The 25,128-nt window shown below is 37.2% G+C and overlaps 1 protein-coding gene across 4 annotated transcripts in view; it reads right to left on the reverse strand.

Moving 5' to 3' along the window:
• Window positions 1-1,499: 1,499 nt before the first annotated feature.
• ppp6r2b (protein phosphatase 6, regulatory subunit 2b) overlaps window positions 1,500-25,128 on the reverse strand; it is a 40,799-nt gene continuing 17,170 nt past the window's right edge. For 2 of the 4 annotated variants that reach the window (XM_087292849.1, XM_087292848.1), the window contains exons 9-23: window positions 22,019-22,145; window positions 21,767-21,919; window positions 19,156-19,353; window positions 18,292-18,356; window positions 18,062-18,177; window positions 16,451-16,536; window positions 16,270-16,367; window positions 14,870-14,921; window positions 13,134-13,261; window positions 10,390-10,544; window positions 9,896-10,070; window positions 9,654-9,727; window positions 8,045-8,225; window positions 3,642-3,743; window positions 1,500-2,017 (exon numbers count right to left, since the gene is read on the reverse strand). In XM_087292849.1, coding sequence (XP_087148975.1) covers window positions 1,987-2,017; window positions 3,642-3,743; window positions 8,045-8,225; window positions 9,654-9,727; window positions 9,896-10,070; window positions 10,390-10,544; window positions 13,134-13,261; window positions 14,870-14,921; window positions 16,270-16,367; window positions 16,451-16,536; window positions 18,062-18,177; window positions 18,292-18,356; window positions 19,156-19,353; window positions 21,767-21,919; window positions 22,019-22,145 — 1,741 coding nt within the window. In that variant the 3' untranslated portion in view covers window positions 1,500-1,986. The remainder of the gene's footprint in view (window positions 2,018-3,641; window positions 3,744-8,044; window positions 8,226-9,653; window positions 9,728-9,895; window positions 10,071-10,389; window positions 10,545-13,133; window positions 13,262-14,869; window positions 14,922-16,269; window positions 16,368-16,450; window positions 16,537-18,061; window positions 18,178-18,291; window positions 18,357-19,155; window positions 19,354-21,766; window positions 21,920-22,018; window positions 22,146-25,128) is intronic. The other 2 variants (XM_087292851.1, XM_087292850.1) reach the window with 1 other exon arrangement.

Here is a 25,128-nt window from a genome sequence, read left to right on the forward strand (position 1 = left end):
TTGTTTAATTTCTAAACGAATCAGTGCTCCTGAACAAATCACGAGTCAATTATTCAATCAACTATTCATAAAGAAAGTAACATATCATTTTAAATGATTTTATATCTTATATAATATAAATAATTTTACATTTTAAATTTTCAAACCATTTCAAACAATCGCTTCTGAACAAGCCATTTAAGTCTATGACTCAATGAACCATTCATAAGGAGTCACTTGTATAAATTCTAAATGAATCAGTGTTCCTGAACAAATCACGTCAGTCAATGATTCAATGAATAATTAATAAAAAGACTCACTTGTATAATTTCTAAACGAATCAGCACTCCCAAACAAATTATGTCAGTCAATGATTTAATAAATGATTCATTAAGAGTCACTTGTATAATTTTTAAACGAATCAGCATTCCCAAACAAAACACATCAGTCAATGATTCAATGAACCATTCATAAAGACTCACTTGTATAAATTCTAAACGACTCAGTGCTTCTAAAAAATCTTTTGATTCAGTGATTCAATGATCCATTCATAAAGTCACTTGTTTCATTTCTAAATGAATCAGCACACCTGAACAAATCATTTGAGCCAATGATTTAATGATCCATTTATAGAGTCATCCATTTCACTTCTAAATGAATAAGCGCTCACGAACAATTCACATCAGTAAATGAGTCAATGAATCAATCATAAAGAGACTCACTTGTATAATTTCTAATTAAATCAGCGCTCTTAAACAAATCATTTGGTTCAATGAACCATTGATAAAGAGTCACTTGTATGATTTTAAATGAATCCGCGCTCTCAAACGAATCACATGAGTCAATGTTTTAATGAACTATTCAAAAAAGTCACTTGTATGATTTCTAAATGAATCAGTGCTCCTGAACAAATCATTTGAGTCAATTATTCAATGATCCATTCATAAAGGCAGTAATTTGTTTTATTTCTAAATGAATCAGCTCTCATTAACAAATCATTTCAGTCTGATTCAATGATCCCTATATTAAGTCACTTGGTTTGACTCAAATGATTTATAGAAAGCAGCTGATTGACTTAGACAGAATGATTTAATGATTCCTTCATGAAAATGTCTGTTTCCAAAATAAATCAACTGGTTTCAACAAATCAGGAGTCATAGTTTAACATTCATATACACATACAGTTGTTACTAGAAAAAAATCCCTAAATTGCTGAAATATGTTAATTTTTTTGTCCTAATCACACATATTACAGCTGATTTAATACAAAATGTTCTTATCTTTTATTGTAAACTAATGCCAATTACAGTGTAACAGTACTGACAAAGGAAAAATGTCACTTATTTTGGTCCATTTTTAGAAATTATGAAATTTACGGTCATTTTTCCCTTTTTTGGAAGCCATTTCCTTGTATAAAATATTGTTGAGTAAACATTTTGGGTGAGCTATCCCTTTAAAACAAACATCCTACAACAGCAACAAGAAGAAAAAAAATAACCACTGAGACCTGCTCCCAAATATTTTTGCTCATTTAAATATGTTTATGAATGATGGGCGGAGCTTGAAAAGATAAATGCTGTGGAAACGCAAGTGCAAACAAATCAGTACTGAAATCATGTCAGTACCAGGCCCAAAGGCTACAGCAAACAGAGATATTGATCAAAACACACACACACACACACGCGCTCGCTCGCTCACTCAGACTTGATCTCCTGCCTCGTTCAAACTGGTAAATACTGCTTCAGAAACATAAAAAAACAACACTATAAATCAAGCCTTTGGATGATGCATATGTGAGAATTGACCTGTGGGCGTTGATGTGAAGTTTAGTGTTTCCAACAGTGACTATGTGTCTTCATCAGGGAAGACGGAGATCACGTAGAGTATCGCTCATGCTCAAATCAAAAACACACACAGAGAGGAGTCGTGTCTGTCAACGGGAAAGCCACAGCCTTTAGCATTTCACAGGTGGAGCAACAGCTGTCATGAAGATGGAGGAGAATGAGGTTACATCGGGCCATTACTACTGGAGTCGCCCCTGCAAAACAAGACAGACCATGCAACATATTTAGAGATTTTAAAAGCAATATACACTTACCCTTGTTTAAAACATATACAAGTTTCTTTCTGGCACCAATTGACTTCCATAAAATTTTTATTCCTAATGTTTGTAGCTGGCATCAATTGACTTCCATAGTATTTTCCTTAATGTTTGTAGCTGGCATCAAACGACTTCTATAGCATTTTGCCTAATGTTTGCAGCTGGCATCAACTGACTTCCATAGCATTTTGCCTAATGTTTGTATCTGGCATCAATTGACATCCATAGTCATTTTCCCTAATGTTTGTAGCTGGCATCAATTGACTTCCATATTATTTCCCCTAATGTTTGTAGCTGGCATCAATTGACTTCCATATTATTTTCCCTAATGTTTGCAGCTGGCATCAATTGACTTTCATAGTATTTTCCCTAATGGTTGTAGCTGGCATCAATTGACTTCCATATTATTTCCCCTAATGTTTGTAGCTGGCATCAATTGACTTCCATAATCATTTCCCCTAATGTTTGTAGCTGGCATCAATTGACTTCCATAATCATTTCCCCTAATGTTTGTAGCTGGCATCAATTGACTTCCATAGTCATTTTCCCTAATGTTTGTAGCTGGCATCAATTGACTTCCATATTATTTTCCCTAATGTTTACAGCTGGCATCAATTGACTTCCATAGTATTTTCCCTAAAGGTTGTAGCTGGCATCAATTGACTTCCATAATCATTTCCCCTAATGTTTGTAGCTGGCATCAATTGACTTCCATAGTCATTTTCCCTAATGTTTGTAGCTGGCATCAATTGACTTCCATAGTCATTTTCCCTAATGCTTGTAGCTGGCATCAATTGACTTCCATAGTATTTTCCCTAAAGTTTGCAGCTGGCATCAATTGACTTCCATAGTCATTTTCCCTAATGTTTGTAGCTGGCATCAATTGACTTCCATAGTCATTTTCCCCAATGCTTGTAGTTGGCACCAACTGACTTCCATAGTATTTTCCCCAATGCTTGTAGCTGGCATCAATTGACTTCCATAATCATTTTCCCTAATGTTTGTAGCTGGCATCAATTGACTTCCATAGTATTTTTATTCCTAATGCTTGTAGTTTGCGGCAATTGACTTCCATATTATTTTTCCTAAGGCTTGTAGCTGGCATCAATTGACTTCCATAGTATTTTCCCTAATGTTTGCAGCTGGCATCAATTGACTTCCATAGTTGTTTATGGATCTGTATCGGTCAATATTCAGAATTTTCGTATCGGGATTGGATCTGTATCGGTCTTTACACAGAATTTTGATATCGTATCTAAAAAAATGGTATTGGTGCATCCCTACTTTCCATGCATTTTTAGATGCAATAAGTAAACGGCCTCATAAAGGTTTAAAAACTCAATGAGAGAGAGGAAATGATGAGGACATTTACATTTTTGGTTGAACTATCTCTTTAAGATTTCTGTGGCTTAATGTAACGTAAACAGTGTCTCTTACATTCTTCAGGATGAATATAATGAGCTTGTAATCCTACAAACTCAAAAATATGTCTCACAGATATTAATACCCCAGGTTTTCTTTCAAACATATGTCCAGCAAGCTCCTGTGGTAAAACACTCACTTCTTCTCCTTGGGCGACTGAGTACCAGTGATGGGCATCGCCATGGTTCCTGTTGCTATGACATCTGTTGTCATGCCACTTGTTGCTTTGGCATTAATGTCACTGGAAGACAGTGGAAGAAAGCATTAAGGACATCACAGTCCTTAAAACACTTTCTGAGACGTCTGGAGTCAAAGCAGCAGTTTTTACTGATAATAATTATTGATTATCATAATAATAACTACTATCTATCTGCAAAAATGTATTCATGCTCAAATGGGTATGTAAATTGTGTATAAGAGTGCTTTATTGTTGTTATTAGTATTGTTGTTATTATCTATAGAAACAAGAACGATTTATACAAATTAAAGGTGCTGTGTGTAAGTTTTTGACTTTTGATGATTTTTAAAAAACATGCTGAATGAACAAGCTTGTTCATCCTAAAAACAATGCTGAAGTCAGATATTCGGCTTTGAAAATGTGGTTTCCGTGCCTTAACAGCTGTTTTTGTTTGGTTCATTTAACCCGCCCAATGCCACTTTATGCCTGCATGATTTTAGCCCTGATTTTGACTCGCCGACAGATTTTGAGAAATCACCGACAAATGCATGAATCACAGGCAAATTGGTGCTCGTGCACGTGAGTGACAATCACACAGTTTGAACTATCAACGACCGCCTACAGCCAATGAGAGAGCAGCACCAGAAAGAGTGTACCAGCTGGCCAGCGGGAGGCGGGGGGAGAAGTTAAAAGCGCTCATTTTCGGTTTATTTGGACCCAAGAAATGAAGAAAAAAGTCCCTAGTGGAGGTTTGACAGGAGCACCCGTGTCTGTTTGACGTTTCATACAGAAAGTTAAAAAGGAAAGTTGAAGAGAAATGGCTAATTCCCTTTAAACCCAGGTGAGCAAATTTGTAAATTTTCTTCCCCATTTAAGGCTTCTTTCTGGTTATGTAGTTAATAACAAAAGATATACGACTTGTTTTTGGCGGTGAGACGTAATTTGGACGAAGTTGTTGGCAATTCTTCCTATTGTAAAGTCATGCAATGTGAAAGCCCCTGTCGCCGATTTGGTAAAGTAAACAAAGCAGCGACAAAACGCTAGCTCAGATAGTCATGCATTGTGAAAACATCTGAACTCGGCATTAGCCAATTATATTTCAGCACCCCGGTTGTCTTTCATTCAGTCAGTCATGAAGGCTCTCAAAGCATGCACCTGTGACCGAAATGCGACCTCTGGTGGACAGTAGCAGCCTCCGAAATGAGACTCAGGGTGCTTTCACACTAGCACTTTTGGTCCACACCCGGGTTCATTTGACGTCATTGTACGGTACGTTTAGCTAGTGTGAACGTGTCTTCTAAACTCGGGGTTCTAAACCAGTGAACCGTACCCGAGTCCGCCTGAAAGAGGTGTTCTGGGGTATGGTTCATGCGAACTCTGGTACGCTTCACTTCTGATGTAAATGCAATCATACCAAATAACGGAAGTGAGCCGCCGAGTGTACAACAAACTATCGTTTTCATAACGTTCATTCGTTCGTGTGTGAGCGTGTGTCACGTATTGTACCTTGGTGACAAATGGAACTGAGCCAGGGCAAACACATTGATACACAGTGCTTGTCTCCTCCAAAAACAGCTTCTGCAGATCGTGGGATGTTCTGAATGTTTATAATATTTTTGCGGCAGATGGACACGAGTCGCTTTCTGTATGTCCAAAACCAAAAGCTTTAGTAAAAGCAAAATGACTGTGATGTGCGGACGTCTTTCCATTTCGGCACTTTCGTGACCGTCACCTAGCAACAGCCGTAAACAAAACAGCAGCTCAATGACACAAGCGTACTGGGCTTCCGAAGGAAAAAAGACAGTGTGAACAGAAAACAACCGAGAAGGTGGCAAGGGAGGACAATCGAACTTAGGTACGGTTCAGGCAATTGAACCAAGTGTGAAAGCACCCTCAAATTCAGAGTTCCACATCAGGTTATTAATTAGCAAATAACATAACTATTACAAATGTAAACATTAGGTGAGCATGTTACATTGACACCCGTGTCCTAACAACACACTTTGTGACTAGATACGCAGGGATGAGCAATTTGGCTGTTTGCACCAGACGAAACACGACAGAAGTTTAATTACAGGGATTCAGAAGCACAGAATATGCTCTCACTCATGAATGGTCAGGTTTATAATCTGTTTAATACATATTAAACCTCTTTAACATTATTAAATGTACACGCTAAATCATTCATCGGTGATCATTGTCAAAGTTTTCTGTTGTTCACCTGTAAAAAGCAGAAGCCGATTCTAATATATCACTTCGACATGTTGGTGAGGACAAAGACTCCTTTTAATATTGAAAATATACCTTCTATCGGGTGCCGTTGCTTTTATTTTGAACACGGTTTAAATCGCTCGCTCCTGTCAAGGGATGCACCGATCCCGATTCTTGAATCGGATATCGATTCAATACCTCATATTTTTGCTGGATCCAGCCAGCTGATATCGATCCAAATCCGATCTTGTGTGTGTTCTCTATTTATAAGCCAACTAAGCCACGAAGGTAGCCTATTATAAGTCACCAAAAAGTTGCCAATGGCTACAACATCCTAAATGTTCCGAAGCCATAGTTTAATGTGAAATGCAGTTGAATATTTAAGTGGTTAAATTCATGTTCATTTCAACACTTCCCGTCGCTGCACCTGTCCTTCATTCTCTATTCATTCACAATTCCAGCTGCATGTCGCGTTCATGACAACACGAAAATCTTTCTCCAAGATTATTTGTTCCTATTAATGCAAGTAATCGGTGGAGAAATGCATTTTGTTTTGTATTAAATGGGTTCATGTTGACCTGCAACAAGGAGTTCATTGCTGTTTCTAAATCACGTTGCGCTGTGTCTGTTAGATCAGCAGATCGCATTCGCAACACTGGAGTAGAGAGGTTTGTTACCTGCTCTTCACACACAAAGTAGGCCTACCTGAAATTTTAAATTAGAAAAGGCTCAATAATACATTGGACAGATTCCAACGCACTGATTTCTTCCCTTTGTGCTGCTCAGTTTTGGTGCTGAAGCATGTTGACCTTGATTTAAACTTTCTCTGTCTCACTCTCGATGAGATTTGGCGAGGGATTATCAAGTAAAACTGGCCTCAGACAGTTGGGTTTAGTCTGCATCAAACCTGCAGGAAAATATCAATCTAAAAGACTGATTATTTTCCCATCGATTAGGGTCAGTATTTGTAGCCTTTTACAAATTTTAAAGAAAAATCTTACTATTGAAACAGGAAACAAGCTGGACCACAACAGATCAATGTCATAACGAATGCTCAAATAATGTAGCCTAGTTTACAGCAAGCATCATGTTTTTAGTTAGATTGTGTCGTCTGTCATATACGGTAGGCCTATAGCTCAGTTATTTTTACTGAAGCAGATATATTATTTGAGTTTAGCACCAGTGCTATAGAAACTGTATTATGCTTAAAAAAAAAAAAAAGAAAACAGCATAGTATCTGGATCAGATCTGTATCGGTCGATGATCAGAATTTTGGTATTGAGATCAGATCGAATCCAAAAAAATGGTATCGGTGTATCCCTACCCCTGTCCTCAATCTGGCAACTTGTGCTTGCGTTTGTTTTGATCCAGGAACAAAATACCTAATTCAACCACTGGATGTCATACTTACATACTGCACCTTTAACATTTACAATTTATAATTAGTAGTAATAGTAATAAATAATAGCGGTAAATCAATATAACGATAATGGTTTGAAGTGGAATAAAATTATTATTAGTAATAGTAGTAATACAACTACTATTAATAATAATAATAATAATAATAATGAAATAATAATAATGCTTCAAAGCAATTTTTTTACAATACAAGTATTATAACTACTGACACTTCTAATAACTGTATTATACTAAATTTTTGAACAACAGTAAGTGTAAATGACAATAATAACATTGATGATAATATTAATCATAATAACAACAAGAATTTCTTAAAGTAATTAATACTAATAATAATTATAACAGTAAAAATAAATTAGTTTCAAACTACTAATGCTAACAATAATAATAATAATCATCATATTTAAATGAATAGCAGTAGTATTAACAATAATGTTATATTTTAATATTAAATAATTATTTATTTATTTACTGTTATATTTATTAGTAGCATTACTATTAGCACTGCCTTTAAATTGATCTATTTTAAAATATTAATAATAATGTTTAAAAGTAAAATAAAAAAATGGTAATTCCTACAAATAATATTAAATAATATATCACTTTTAAACAACAATAGATAACTATATAATTACAATTATTCCTAATAGTACAATACAATATTATTATTGGCTATAACGGACCATAAAAAAAATGCACAAATGTGTGTTTGTAATGTATTATTGTGTGCTTACCTGCTGATGGCTGCTTTCTCATGTTTTGCTTCCGCTTTAAGTTTGCCGCTGCTCTCAGTAATGATGCTGGATTTTTCCTCCTCTTCCTCACTGTCTGATCCACTGGAGCTGCTGTCAGACGCTACTAGTGGAGCTTTCCTCGCTCCACACACACTCCACACACACGCCGACGAGCCCTTCACTGACACACACAAACATACAATACTAAAGATAACAATAACAATATTTTGAAGTTTAAAAATGCATTGCTGTGTGCATCCAATTACTAACAAATACCACTTATTTATTTACATGAAATTGTCATTAATAACACTAAGAAAATTTAAGGCGAATTACAAGAGTGTTCATAGTAAGCTGTGTTTACATCATTGTAGTTACAAAAAAACTAGCCTAGAGCACCATCTGCTGCTAAAAACTAGCCTAGAGGGCTGTCTGCTGTTTAAAACCTATCCTAGAGTGCCGTCTGCTGGTAAAAACAAGCTTAGAATGCTGTCTGTTGTTTAAAACCTAGACAAGAGCGCTGTCTGCTGGTAAAAATCTAGCCTAAAGCGCCATCTGCTGCTTAAAACCTAGCCAAAAGTGCCATCTGCTGGTAAAAACGAGCCTAGAGCACCGTCTGCTGCTTAAAACCTAGCCTAGAGTCCTGTCTGCTGTATAAAACTAGCCTAGAGTGCCGTCTGCTGTTTCAAAACTAGCCTAAAGTGCTATCTACTCTACAAAACTAGCATAGAGCGCTATCTACTGTCAAAAACTAGCCTAAAGCGCTGTCTGTTGTTCAAAACTAGCAAAGAGTGCCATCTGCTGTTTAAAAACTAGCCAAGAGCGCCATCTGCTGTTCAAAACTAGCCATGAGCACCATCTGCTGTTTAAAAACTAGCCAAGAGCACCATCTGCTGTTTAAAAACTAGCCAAGAGCGCCATCTGCTGTTTAAAAACTAGCCAAGAGCACCATCTGCTGTTTAAAAACTAGCTAAGAGCACCATCTGCTGTTTAAAAACTAGCCAAGAGCGCCATCTGCTGTTTAAAAACTAGCCAAGAGCGCCATCTGATGTTTAAAAACTAGTCAAGAGCACCATCTGCTGTTCAAAACTAGCCAAAGCACCATCTGCTGTTTAAAAACTAGCCAAGAGCACCATCTGCTGTTTAAAAACTAGCCAAGAGCGCCATCTGCTGTTTAAAAACTAGCTAAGAGCACCATCTGCTGTTTAAAAACTAGCCAAGAGCGCCATCTGCTGTTTAAAAACTAGCCAAGAGCCCCATCTGCTGTTTAAAAACTAGCCAAGAGCACCATCTGATGTTTAAAAACTAGCCAAGAGCACCATCTGATGTTTAAAAACTAGCCAAGAGCGCCATCTGATGTTTAAAAACTAGCCAAAGCACCATCTGCTGTTTAAAAACTAGCCAAGAGCGCCATCTGCTGTTTAAAAACTAGCTAAGAGCACCATCTGATGTTTAAAAACTAGCCAAGAGAGCCATCTGCTGTTTAAAAACTAGCCAATAGTGCCATCGGCTGGGTAAAAACTAGCCAAGAGCGCCATCAGCTATTCAAAACTAGTAACGCTTCAATACCATGAATATACTATAACAGAAACGTCTATAAAGCACTTACATTCTTCAGTCTCGCTCTGTTTGTTGGGATTTTCTGGGTTGGCAGGTGAACTGCATCTGGGTCCTGCATCTGAACTGCAGACACAAGAGCATTCAGCACAGAGTGACGCAAGTAGACAAGGTCAGCTCAAGCACACAACATTTGGACTTCCTTGATTGTCCAGAAGTGGAAATTTGTCTTTGGCACACTCTCATGCTAATTCTCCAAACACAGAAATGAGTTGACACTCAGCTCCTCCTCACCAGCAGAAGGGCTGGAAGTCTCCAAAAGTGGCCCAGCCTTTGTCCTCGGTCTGGCTGAGCTGAGAGTCAGAGCCGGAGCCAGAGCCACCCCACACACTGGAGCCCGTGTCCATCGCTATACTGGCCAGATCACGACAGCTGAAGTCATCCTCAAAACTCGCGATCCAGCCAGGACCTGATGCAGGACAGTGAAGAGTAATTCCATAGAGTGAATTCACTTTTTACCAGACAAAATTATTTATACCCCTGGCAAATTCTGACATAAAGTTTTTGTTCAAATGTAAATAAAGCTGAGTTTGTTTCCCACAATGATGCCTCTTATACATCCTCTAATCATTTTTTGGGAGAAGCCAGAGTCATTTCCAGTCTAAAAAAAACTTTAAGTCAAAATTTGCCAGCAGTATCAATATTTTTGTGCTTGGCTACATGTGAAATGTGTAAACAATAGTGACAGTGTAAATAAATAATGTAACGTTTGTGAGTTGTAAGCGTACTCTGCGGATCACTCAGCTGCTTCTCCGCCTCCTGGGACTTTTTTTCCTCTGGATTTGGTTTGATCTCTGGGAACCACTCCATGTCAGGAGAGCCCAGGCGCTTACGAGAGCCGGCGTCTGCCTCGCTCTTCTGAGGGTTCGTCACCAGGCCAAACCTGCAGAAATATAAAGCACAAACAATCCTATGATATTCAACATAATATAAAAGGTGGACTCTTTAAAGAAAGAACACTTTGATATATATATATATTTTTTTTTTGTTGGATGTTTGGCCATTAGAGTTGTAACAATACATGTATTCAAACAGAACAGTCACGGTTCGGTTCGCTCGACAACCAATGCAGTCAGTCAAGATGTGCCAATCACAGGAGTTAGACAAAAAATAAAAATAAAAAAAATCACAGCAGTGCAACAACTTAGCAGCTATTCACAAGGAACACCTCTTTGTGGTTGAAAATGCAAGACGCAGCACTCAGAAATGCTTCGCCATGTTGCTGTTGTCATGCCAGCTTGCTACCATAAATAGAAGCTTGCAATGCTAGTCCCACCTCCGAGTTCTTCTGATTGGTCCACTACTCTAGAACTGACATTAATGAGCGCTGCTGTGTGTAAAAGCTAAAAGCTTGTATCATCACACAGCTTGTAAAATCGCTGTGCTTATGCATGAGGTGCTGCAAAATACCACAGACCAGGGGTCACCAAACTTGTTCCTGGAAGGCCGGTGTCCTGCAGGTTTTAGCTCCAACCCTAATCAAACACACCTGAACAAGCTAATCAAGCTCTTACTAGGTATACTTGAAACATCCAGGCAGGTGTGTTGAGGCAAGTTGGAGCCAAACCCTGCAGGGCACCAGACCTCCAGGAACGAGATTGGTGACCCCTGCCACGGACAAAGTGTCCGTTAGGTCAGACTTGAATGCTTTGTGAACACAATTAAGTGCCATATTATCTAATAATTGTAACCGTACGTTCACACCGAAATCGGCGAGAGCGTCAAAGTAGCCAGAAGTCATTCATTTTCAATGAGAGTCGGCGGCGATAAGCGACAAGGAGCAGCGCGGCGCGTCTTTATCGGTGTGGGCGTCAAGAAGAGTTGAAATCAAGTCAACTCTATGGTAATGAGCTATGACGCGGTTCGGCGACAACCAATCAGAATGAAGAAGTCCACCGCTTGAGAGCAGTTCAGAGAACACAGACCTGTGAACTTTAGTTCCGACCACAGTTGTTCCCAAGGGTTTAATTATTGTAGTCGCCGGATATTCAACTATTTACAATGTTTTCTTACAGGAACATACATTACTGGCGAGTTACTGATGTGCAATAATGTTAAATATACTTATCTTTAAAAAAGCGTGAATCTCATGCGACAGTACAAAACAGTATTGCTGCTTCAGGATATTTCAGACACATGGACACATTGGATGTATAAGTGGAGCAAAGCCACACCACATGCAACTTGATCTTCCATTATTAAATGGGTTTGATGAGAAGTGCGCAACATTTTCACGCTAGAAAGCATGTTTTATGCAGGAATGTAACTGATATGCTGCAATGGCCCCTTTAAATATGAGATCAGTGTAGTGAATTCTGACGCTTTTGCCGCTGGAGGAGAAGGCAGACAGCGCTGTCACCAGGGCGGGCAGAGCGACCTTGGACGCTCTCACTGCTTTCGGTGTGAACGCACAGTAAGAAATAATCCTAAAAGGCAAATGATGGTGTAAAGCCACATAAAACGAAAGCAAAAGTACAATATATATGCCGAGTTCAGTTACTAGAATTAGCTGAGGTGGTGTGATAGCCATGCCCCTAATTACGCAGAATTTTTAGGCTTGATATAAAATAAACTATTTATATAAATAAACTAGTTATAAAAAAAATTGACCCCCTCACAGTTAACATGGGGGGGTAATATTAGCTATATCCATCTAATCATTTTTGTACCCGGCTGTAAACACGTTTTTTTTTTTTCTTCTATAATGTTGGGCATTTTGGAGCAAGCCCCCAGTGGACATTCGATGAATTGCAGTTTCAGTTACCTCCGTATTAGTTTCACGAGGCAGAGTGGGAGGTTGGTGCTTGCAAAAAACTGCATAATGGTCACGCACACCAATCAATTCCAATCAATCGATTCTGTCTCAGGCTGCACGGTGGCGCAGAGGGTAACGTAATCACCTCACAGCAAGAAGGTCGCTGGTTCGAGCCTCGGCTGGGTCAGTTGGCATTTCTGTCTGGAGTTTGCATGTTCTCCCGGTGTTGACGTGGGTTTCCTCCGGGTGCTCCGGTTTCCCCCACAATTCCAAAAACGTGTAGTATAGATAATTGGGTAGCCTAAATTTTCCATAGTGTATGTGTGTGAATGGGTGTGTATGGATGTTTCCCAGTGATGGGTTGCAGCTGGAAGGGCATCCTCTGTGTAAAACAGATGCTTGATAAGTTGGCGGTTCATTCCACTGTGAAGACCTCAGATTAATAAAGGGACTAAGCCAAAAAAAAATGAATGAATGATTCTTTCTCATCTCTATACTCACTATATACATAGAGTATTTATCATTAAAAGATGACCTTTTATCAGTATTGTTGCCGTGTACGTTTTATGTATAGTGCTTGTTTGAAGAAAACTTCTATTTGAATATTATTTCTTGAATGTTTGATAGCCAATCCTGCTGATATGGTATTAAGCACAACAGCAGTCTGAGTAATGGATGTTCCGTGTGCGAGTGTGAATGTGTGTGTGATTTATTAACCTGCTTCTGGCCTTCACTTGTGTTGCATAGTTGATTTCTTTATCCTCCCAAATATCTTCTTCCTCCTCAGCTTCTTCGAATGGACGGATTCTCTCCTTCGTACGAGTCTCAAACACGGCAGAGCTCGCCTGAGAGAGGAAAGAAAAGAAGGGAGGGGTGAGTAAGGAAACTACAAAATTTGCAGTTTAGTTAATTTAATCTCCAAATTGTAACTTTTATCTCCAAATTTCATAAAACTCGCAACTGTGATGTTATAATTCTGAGAAAAAAGTCAAGACAAGTAGTGTAGATCTCTTTTTACAAAACGATTTAACAAAAAGATCATTCAGACGTACAAATGTTGCTGTAAGTGTAGAAAAACACAAGATAAAGATTCCAAATTGCAAGCAAAAATGTCAGTTTTGTGAGATATTTAATTACAGCAACTAAATTTGAAACTCTTGAAACTTTGAAAAAGTGAGAATATGAGCTATAAACGGAGAATTGCAAAATGAAACCAGAATTAAAATATATAAACTTAAAACTGTTAAAAAATAAATAATTGCAAGATCTTCTAATTGTGATTTAAATAATACTACCATCAAAGCGCTTTACACATTTTTGGGGGGAATCGCCTAATTTACCACCAGTGTGCAGCATCCACCTGGATGACGCGACGGCAGCCATATTGCGCCAGACCGCACACCACACACCAGCTGACTGGTGGAGAGGAGACAGATTGATGAAGCCAATTATGATATGGGATGGTTAGGAGGCCATGATGGACAGAGGCCAGTGGGTGAATTTGGCCAGGATACCAGGGTTAAACCCCTACTCTTTTATGAAGGACATCCTGGGACTTTTAACGACCACAGAGATTCAGAACCTCGGTTTAACTTCTTATGCAAAAGACAGCGCTCACTGAGCAGCATAATATACTGGGATGTTAGGACCCACACAGACCGCAGGTTGCGCGCCCCCTGCTGGCCTCACTAACACCACTTCCAGCGGCAACCTAACTTTCCCATGTGGTCTCCCATCCAGGTACTGACTGCTTAGCTTCAGTGGGTGAGAGATACAGAGAGCTACCTGCTGGCTTTAAAATGTCAGAATTATGTAAATTATACAAACTATTTGTAAATTATAAATATTACAAACAAACTTGTGAGAAATAAAGTCGGAATACAAAATATAAAAGTAGAACTGCAAAATATAACCAGAATTGAAATATATAAGCTCAAAATGGCAAAAAAAAGATTATTCCAGAATATAAAATAGATAAAATAATAATTTCATAATTTTTTTTGTTTAATTTCATTAATCGTGTTGTTTTGTTTATTAAAAATCAGATTTGTGACATTTAAACTCAGAATTACAAGAAATAAATTTGAAATTTTGAGAAATAAAGTGAGAACACAAGCTGTAAACAGAGATATAAACAAGAGCAAAAAATGAAATCAGAATTGAGAGATATCAATTATAAACTCAAAATTGAAGAAAAAAATAATGCACAGGTGTATAATCTTCTAATTTAATATAAAAATGTCAGAATTATGAAAAAAATCTAAATCGCAAAATACTGCGCAAGCTTTTTTCCATCCAAGTTGAGAAATAAACGCATCCCAATTCCCAACATTCATCCCAAAACCAAAAAAAGAAAAACACAAAACAAGCATGGTTACAAAATAACCTAAAAACAGAAGCTAAAAGGTCATGAAATAGCTTGAATTAGAGAATTGACAATGATCAGGACTCACTCCTTCATCCACCAAGTTAAAGTTGATCTCTGTGATTCGATCAAACGTGGCGCTGCAGCAAAACACACACAAAAGTGACCTTAGAAAATAACCATAACCAGTCCCGATCTTTACATAACCTTTTATATAAAAAAGATATAGTTATGTATTAGAAAACCAATTAAGCTCATTTTAAAGGCTATTTTAGACTTAAACAAAAAGAATATGAATGACACTGGTTTTTAAATGAATAAAACTACACTTCCTGGCAAAAGTCTTGTCGTCTATCCAAGTTCTAGGAACAACAAATAATAGCTTGACTTCTAGTTGATTATTTGGTATCAGAAGTGGCTTAAATGAAAGCCAAATTCCTCTAGATTACGCTTATTTGACCAAAATAAAATATGATTATACCTTCATGATAATATCATGATTTTTAATTATTTCATTAGGCCAGTATGGTTTGACTATGCTTAGACAAAAGTCTTGTGACTTTACAGAAATATTGTCCAGTATAGAATATAAAGTCATGCTGCAGTGAAGGAATATTGTGTATGACTCCCATAAGCTTGGAGGACTGCATCCATACATCTCTGCAATTACTCAAATCCCTAATTAATAAAATCAGCTGGAATGGCAAAGAAAGTGTTCTTGCAGGACTCCCAGAGTTCATCAAGATTCTTTGGATTCATCTTCAATGCCTCCTCCTTCATACTACCCCAGACATGCTCAATAATGTTTATGTCTGGTGACAGGGCTGGCCAATCCTGGAGCACCTTGACCTTCTTTGCTCTTAGGAACTTTGATGTGGAGGCTGAAGTATAAGAAGGAGCTCTATCCTGCTGAAGAATTTGCCCTCTCCTGTGGTTTGTAATGTAATGGACGCACAAATGTCTTGATACCTCAAACTGATGATGTCGCCATTCACTCTGCAGATCTCTCGCACACACCCATACTGAGTGTAACCCCAAACCATGATTTTTCCTTCACCAAACTTGACTGATTTCTATCAGTATCTTGGGTCCATGCAGGTTCCAATAGGTCTTCTGGAGTATTTGTGATGATTGGGATGCAGCTCAACAGATGATTCATCAGATCAATCTACCTTCTGCCCCTTTTCCAAATGATCAACTAGAAGTCAAGTTATTATCTGTTGCTCTGACAACTGGGATCGACGACAAGATTTTGTCAGGTAGTGAACGTTTTCATGCATTTTGAGGAACCAAATGTAATCTTTTTTTGTCAAATTATTATTAGTTTTTTTTGAAGTAGCTTTCAATTTAATAGTTTTAGTAAACAATAGTGTATGAACGTGCAATTTTAGGATGTTTCCTTAAAATAAATGTCACATTTTGACATGTTTGCACTTAATACCAGAATCTACATTTAACTCTGAATGTAAACGTCTGTGCAGGAGTCACCTTATACTCCCATCATGCTCTCTGAACTCATCGTCATTCAGTCCAAACTGATCAACAAAGTTTGCGGTCATCTGCTGGATCTGATAATCTGAGAACACCTGCATTAAAATCAAGAAGCTCGTCAAAAGTGAGTAGAGGACTGTCATGTTTCTGATAGTTTCATGTTTATGTGAAATCTCACCAGGTCTGCTGTGTTTTTCTTGTTAGTTTCTGTCAGCGTTTCATTTACAAACTGCTCCCAGCGAGATTTATAGTCCTCTGGAAGCTCTGCAATTCACAAACAGCACGAATGAATAAATAAATAAATATTTAGCTACTGAAAATGATTTGGAATTTTTGGATTTTTTGGGTATGTTTTTGAGAAAAATTTTGTATTCTTTAAATATTGTTTTGCTTTTTAAATTTTATTTATTTATTTAATTTTTATTTACTTCTATTTAATTATAATTTATTTGTTTATTTATTTTAATTTACATAATTGTATTTTTCATTTTATTTATTTATTTTAATAAAAATATTTATTTAAATTTAGATATTATTTATTTATATTTAACAGAAATTAAAAAAAATAATAATTGTATTTTTATTTTCTATTTTATTTGATTTTTTTTATTTTATTTATTTATTTATTTGTTTTTATTGATTGTCTCGTTGCTTGCAGAACTTTTCAGTTGGTCACAGAAGGACAAGTTTCATCTGTTGTGATTTAAAATGGGACCAAATACTGATTTCTTAACCTTTCTGAAGTGAAAACATTGGTATTGTGTTGTTATTTTATGCAAAAACATTGGGAAGATGCGTCATCAGCAGTTTACAAAATAAAACAAATCTATGCTTTATTAAAACACAAAACTATTCATCTGGAGACACTAGACATTTCAGGGTGGCTCTTTATTTTTCCTGTTAATAGTGAAAACAGTTTGTCTTTCCCTGTTCTGAATAATGTCATATTTAGAGGGTATGTTGTGAAGTAAAGGTGCTGTGTTGGGTAACGTTTCTTTTAAAAGCAATATATTACAATCTTAAGCCTTTCTTAACCTTAAAATAAATAAATAAATAAATTACATAACATTAATCCTTATTACATAACATGCTTAAAAAGTAATAAAAAATTATTAATTTAATAAATAAATAATTAAATAAAACATTACAAAACACCTACCTTTAAATTACTTTGCTTAAGAGAAACTAAGAAAAAAATAATAATTTAATAAATAAGTAAATAATTACAAAACACCTACTTTCACATTGCTTTCCTTAAAAAGTAAGGATTCAAAAAGGTAACGATTCGCACTAAAACGTTTCAGCACAATGCCTTCCTCAGTGTGTCTTTAAATCAGCCGAAGAAAAATAAAAACAGTTCTAAGCAATTACTTGATGAATGTGAATCATTACCTATGGGATTATAACATCGACAAGAATGAGTTTCTTAAAAACTGCAAGCGTGCAGGGCAAACTTCAGCAACTCTTAAAAAGGAAAAATAATTAAATAAATATAAAAATAAATAAATAAATAATTAATTAACACCTACTTCCAAACTGCTTTCCTTCAAAAGTAAAAAAAAGTGAATACATAAATATATAATAAATATTAAAGATGTAATTTTTGCCCTGAATTTAGAGCCCGGATTGGAACTTGGGATGCCTGAAGCGCATTGTTGCCGCACTAACCACTAGGCTATCGGCACCAAACATTGAAATACATTTATACAGCACGTTGTTGGCTATATTTAGGGCCACCAGGAGCTTATTTCACTTGTTTTCTGAATGATAATAAATGGCTCTGTAGTACCTTGTAAGAGCTGTGTGATGAGGGTCTGTTCCTGTTCTCGCTCTGCATTCTGCACCACAGTGTTGGCCATCCTGGTCAGATGACCCATAAAGCCTTTCCTCATGCCTCCTGCTTCCCTAGAACACACACACACACACACACACACAAAAGTATTAGATTGCAACATACTAAAGCAGTAAAATAGTATTGATTCTTACTCGTATTGATGGATATTTCAAAGGAGTCCTTACTGTGTTTTGTCATTTTCATCCCAAGCATCCAAAATCCTCTGAACCAGCCTGCAGTCCTTCAGTAGCTACACACACACACACACACACACATACACACACAAACATTATTTCCATTTTTTTTTATTATTTAATCTAATGTATGAGGGTTGTGCAGTGTTAATCTATTCTAAAATCATAGTTGCAGTTATCAAGATGAGTGAGCTGACATCTTTGACTATTATTAATTTGTTTTGTTTAATTAAATTTTTTTTTCATTCGTTTATTCATTTTATTCATTAGTCCCTTTATTAATCCAGAGTCGCCACAGCGGAATGAACCACCAACTTATACAGCACATGTTTTACGCAGCGGATGCTATGGAACAAAATCAATGCCAAAAGTTTTGAATTAGAAAGCTTGTTGAATAGATGAGAATTAATAAGTTCTTGCATTTAAATGACTTGAATTCTAGGTTTTGTATTTTTAGGTCCTGAAATTGAACATAGCTGTTTATTTTAGCTGTGAATATTTCAACTAAAAATATTTCAAACACGTTCTCTTACTTATAAATTCAATAATTCATATTCAATTCATATAGTTGTAATGTCGAATTTTAACAGCCGAATTTGAACCAGTGAATTTATGGAAGCGAATATTTGAACTAAAAATAAAATGACCTGAAAATTGCCTTTTGAATATTATACATCATATTTTTAAAGGGTATTGAACATTTTGTAAGTGAAATCTGGAACTTGAATATGAATAAAAAAAAAAAAAACATTATATTTTACTCAAACCAATAACTAGTTTTTCTTCATTTTTGCACAGCTGTAGATGAATGCCAACAATAGAAAAAGTATTATTATCATCAATAAACATACTCACATGCTTGATCAGGTCACCGCGTGTGAACATGTCAGATTTGTCAGAATTCTGTGTGTCGGAGTTTTGTGTTTCCAGCTGAAACTGATCTGGACTGTCATGTGTTTTCCCGTTTGGTGTTGTTGGGTTAAGGATGGCAGAGACACAATGTTCCACCTGGACGTGCAGGAAGTTATTCCAGGAGAACTTAAAAAACAAATCCTAAAGAGAGATTCAGAAATTCAGAAATTAAGGAGCATTTAAAGGGCACCTAGGATGCAAAATCTAATTTTGTAAGCTGAAGCTGAACTTTTGGAAAAAACTTTTTGGGCTCTTATTTTAACGATTTAAGTCTAAAGCACACGGCACAAAAGCATTAAGGGCATGTCCGAATGCACTTTTGCTATTTTAAGGATGGAAAAATATAGTTGAAAATAACAGGGTTGTGCTTATATCGTATCTTGTAATGAGTTATGGGTGTGTTTTCAGAATAAACCAATCAGAGTCTCATCTCCCATTCCCTTTAAGAGTCAGTTGCATCGCCCCAAAGCGCATTTGCTATTTAAATGGTCCTCTTCATGAGGGGAAAACTAAATGGAATAACTGAAAGCTATACTAGCAAGAAAGCAGATCATCTGTATGAGGATAAAGAACGAGCATCCACCATTCAGCCTCTTTAATTTAACTCTTTACTTTACTCCTTTAATTTCGTGGAGTAAGGAAACGGTGGAAACTCACTCCACTGAAGACATCCATTAGCTTACATATTTAATCTTGTTAAGTGTATAAATTTGTTTAAAAACTATTTCTAAATTCAGTTCTCATTTACAGCAAATGAATAAATGAACAATAATAACAAAGTGTGGTCAAAACACTGGGTTAAACCAAACACACATCCTATTCTATTCATATAGTGACGCAGACGTCTCCAAAACCCAACAGGAGGATAAAGCTTTACTGGTTTTTATTAAAACAAATATAAATATGTATTTAATTAAATTAATACTGATAATAATAACAATAATAATAACATTATACAAATGCAGATTATCATGAATAAACTGAAAAAAGCCCCCCGGACATGAAGAAGGGAGGTTTGAACCTGCATAGGTGCATAACTAACGCGCTCTGTGCTGGACTTTATAGCAGCTTTTAGTTGGTCAATGGCGCGGTCTATTTCAGTCCATCAACACACCTCCTGTCTAGACCAGCACACCCATGAGTTCACAAAGTGGAGCAAATAGATTTACTATTTAAACAACATGGTGCAAAACATGAACATTACTGTTGCGCCAGTCTGAAAAGAGCAACAAATCGCGTAAAACACGTCTTGCGCCTTATTGCACCGGCTGTATGATAGAGCCCTTTGTCTTGGTTTAAAGTTGCTTGACTTCCTACACGGTCACATTCTTACAAAACACATCCAAATAATAAATATTTGTCACTGTTAGGGTTAATCTTTGCAATACCTCCACAAATAACATGCTCTGAGCCGTGTTTTTAGTTAAAGGTGCAGTAGGTCAGTGGTTCCCAACCTTTTTTTGCCAGAGACCCCCTTTTCCCCCGGTTAATATTGTAAGGCCCCCCTCCACATTTAATGATATTATCGCTAATATAAGTTAGCAGTAGGTATGTCAAAAAAAAGACAGTTACCATATATATATATATATGTTTATGCACAAATAATAGCCTAATATAAAATATATATATAGATATATATATGATATATATGATATATATATATATATATATATATATATATATATATATATATATATAGATATGTTTATGCACAAATAATAGCCTAATATGATATATAAAAGTAGTCCATTTGTATTGGGTACACCGTCCTGTATTGAAGATGAGTCGTCTGCAAATGTCTTATTATTTTGCACGTCTCATGCATTTGTTATCAAGAACTTTGGTGCAGATAATGCACTGTGGCTGGGTCAGGGACTCTGTGCTTGAAAAATAAAATAAAACCATAGTTCAGGTAACGATCTTGGTGTTTCCAGTATTGCTATCACTTTGACCCGAAATGTTTGAAGCTTCCTCTCCTGGGTCTAGTATGCCTGGGTCATTGCTATTAGCTGCTGAAGGCGAATCAGTCTTTTTTTGTAGAGTACGAATTACAAATTTTCCATGTTTTGGTCCATGTTTGGGCCGGGACCCCCCAGTTGGGAACTGCTGCAGCAGGTGAATGTCTTAAGAAACATGTTTTATTGTGCTGGTAATTCCCATAATTCCCATAATTCTGATAAGCAGCTCAAACTGTCAAATGTAGATTTGAATCATAATTGGAGTTACTTTTGCACGCTGGAGGAAGGATGACACCATGGCTGAAGTATTTCTTTTAGACAGGTAATGTTATGTTTAAATCTATTTTAGTCACGCAAAGCTGATGTAGATTTGTTGTTTTACGAATGGGCTATATTGTATATATTGTTTTCAAAGCTATTATGCTAATGGTTAGCAATTTGGCAGATCACTATCTTCCCCCCTAAATATAATCCCAACTCAACATTGCAGATCCTGAGATGATCTGACAATTGCAGATTTGTACATTGCCATATATCAATGCTGAAACAATGTACTGTGCAGCCCAATTAGAAAGAGCTGATAACATGACTCTTACCAGCAGCAGGTTGATGATGTTCAGTCGGCAGAGCTCGTGGTGGATTCTGGGAGCTCGGGTGTAAAGTAGAGCCGCCAATAGTCTGGATGCATGCAGTCGCGCATTTCCAAACGGCTCCTCCAAAATGCCCATTGTGGTCAACATCGCAAATTTCTGAGCGAGGACAGAGAGTCAAGAGCACTTTAAAATACTGAATATGTGTAACGCCTTTGTAGGATTATATTTATCTTTGAACTGGATGAGGGGAGCAACCTTGGGTGGGTTTAACAGGAGGTGGTGAAAGTGCTTTAGATGAGGCTGGATGCCCATTAAAATGCTGTTGTTTACAGTGTAAGACTTTTCCAATCCCTGAGAGCACGGGTCAATCACCTGCTCAACACTGACACACACAAACAGACACTTTATTTACAATACTGCATTTCACAAGAGGACACACTTCATTTGTCACAATTTATGGCACAGTAGGAATGCATTATTATTAGGGATGTAACGTTATTGTAAATACCGTCATACTGCAATAGCAATTTTTTTCAATATTACCGTAGTCGCATGACTCGATAAAACTATAGGTCTTCTGAGAAAATTTGCTCAGGCGAATGAAGCGAACGGGAGGTAGCGGAAACTACAATTCCCATCAGCCCAGGCGTGGCCATCATCCTTTGTGGTCTGTTGTCTACAGATCCAGTAATGCGGAAATGGAGTGTGCTGCTAGTAGTGGGGATGAATAAGAGCTGGAAATGATCGAACCTAAAGCGGGTTTTAAATCGGATGTGTGGAAGCATTTCGGTTGGGGGTGTTGTTGTTGACGCCGCGCGTGTACTGAATAGCGGTGTTGTCGCGTCGGGCGGGACGGAGGGTGTGTCGCGTTGCGGGGGCACTTTTGATCATTTTGGAAGGGCATTTTCTATCCAGGACTAAAAAGGGCATGTGCACTGCACAGGTTGAGCCCTATGTGTGCACGTGCCTGCAAGTTGGGGAATACGACTAATAACAGTCATGGGGACTGCAGAAACACAGCACACTGTTCAGATTGATGCAGACATTGACTTGTATCGCAAAGAGACCTCTATCTCACTCATGGCTTGTCCTCTCAAGTGGGGGAAAGACAATGCACAACGTTACCCACTGCTGTCAACATGGGCCAAGTTATATCTCTGTCCCAGAAACCTCAGTCCTAAATGAGAGGGTTGTTTTCTGTTGCAGGGAACATTGTTAATGCCCAGAGATCCCAGCTTTTACCAGATTATAGTTATATGATAATTTTCCTTAAAACCTATCTCTATCTAAGTGAGTGATTAAATGTTGAATGTGATGAGTTTTCAACAATACTAAACTGAAACTTTATTTTTTTTACATGGTTTAATAATTTTTTGTTATTAAAATTGAAAAATTGAAGTTCCTGTTTCAAAGCTTACAGATAGATGGCTAATTTGTATGTCATTGACACTTTTGGCACTTTTTTCGAGTCTTTTCATTAGTTTTGTTTTTCCTGTAAATTATTCAATAAATACCGTACCGTGCCATTCATACCGAGGTATTACCGTACCGTGAAATTCTGATACCGTTACATCCCTAATTATTATGATAAAAAATACAGGGAAATAGTTATATCTGTAATATTACCATTAATTAGCTGTTTTCTATGATGATATACAGTTGAAGTCAGAATTATTAGCCCTCCTAGATATTTTTTGGCCCAATTTCTGTTTAACAGAGAAGATTTATTCAAAACATTTCTATACATAATAGTTTTCATAACTCATTTCTAATAACCTATTTATTTTATCTTTACCATGATGACAGTACAAAATATTTGACTAGATATTTTTAAAGATACTAATATTCAACTTAAAGTGACATTTAAAGACATAACTATGTTAATTGGGCAAGTTATTGTATAACGATGGTTTGTTCTGTAGACAATTGAAAAAAAATTGCTTAAGGGAGCTAATAATATTAACCTTAAAATGTTATTTAAAGAGGCCCTATTATACAATAAATAGAGTCATATTTTGACTGTAAGGGTCTCTAACAACAGTCTTATGTGCATGCAAGGATAAAAAAACACTTTCATTGTCTTATAATATGCATTTATTTTTATCTAATTATCCCAGCGACTCCCATATTAATCGTTCAGTGATTTATTTGTTCCCAAACCCTTCCTTAACGTGAAACTAATCTGTGCTAATTCGACCGATGACAGCCTGTTGTGATTGATCGACACTAGTTACTAACACCATAGTACACAGTACCCTGTTCTCACCAGTGTTATCAGGACCGGCGCACCCATAGAGATGACCTAGGCGGCAACGTCCGCGAACCCCCCGGCCCTCACTATAATCCGTGACACTCACCCCCTCCCTCCCGGTCCTCACTTTCATCTGCGAACTGGTCACTTTCTTTTTAACTTTCGGGTTGAGGGCAGCGTGATCGCCTACTGCACCAGTTCAGCTTGCTCCGGCCCTGTTATTTAGACACCTCAACCCAAACCTAACCCCCCCAGTCTCCCGGATTTCCAGGGACAGATGTTGGCAGGTATGTGTGTGCAGTTAAAGACCAGCATATTCCTAACCATGACACACACATTCAGTATTTATCCACACAGCGGCAAAAGCTGAACTATTTTGAAACTTGACCATATTTTGATGGCCATAGCAACGACAATCGGCAGTGGATCACAAGCTCACAAACGCATTTAAATCCGTAAACAAAGTGGCACGCATTGCGTTTTCAACGTGGTTTGAGACGCAATATAAGAATATTAAGGGTTAACCAGATACACTACAAGCGGTTACAAGTAACAAAACACAACTAAATACATAATTTGCAAGCTAGAGAAAACAAAGAGGCAACAGTTTTAATCGCACTTAATAACACTTGTGAAATGGAGGAAGAAACTGATCCATGATCCACTGATCCATGTACTGACAAGGACCCTTACATCAATAGTCTTTTCTGATGTCCCGTTGTAAGCATGTAGATTCCAGAAGCACTCAAACAGCACAAGGCTGGGCTATAATGCTGAGGTATTTTTGCAAAAATAAACCTCAATCACTCACTCTTCACAGTTTCATCTTTGGGTAGAGAAAATAACACTAACTTTCCCCTCATACTTCCAGTAATATCCAGCTGAGCACAACGTTGATTCAACCGGCGTCCGCTACAGTGTGTGTCTAGCCTCTTTTGCTTTGCTACTGTGCTAGTGGGCAGGGTTGCAGGTTTCAATTTTCCCGGGTTTGCGCGCGCAACAACTGGACAGGGCTATAGTTTCGTATACACATTACGCAGAAACGGCTAAAGACTCGTTATCAAGACGATTCATTTAAACTACTAGGAGTCGACTCTTTTATGAATAAATCTAT

This window comes from Danio rerio, chromosome 18 (genome assembly GCF_052040795.2).
Source record: "Danio rerio strain M-AB ecotype USA chromosome 18, GRCz13ab, whole genome shotgun sequence".
Lineage (NCBI taxonomy): Eukaryota > Metazoa > Chordata > Actinopteri > Cypriniformes > Danionidae > Danio > Danio rerio.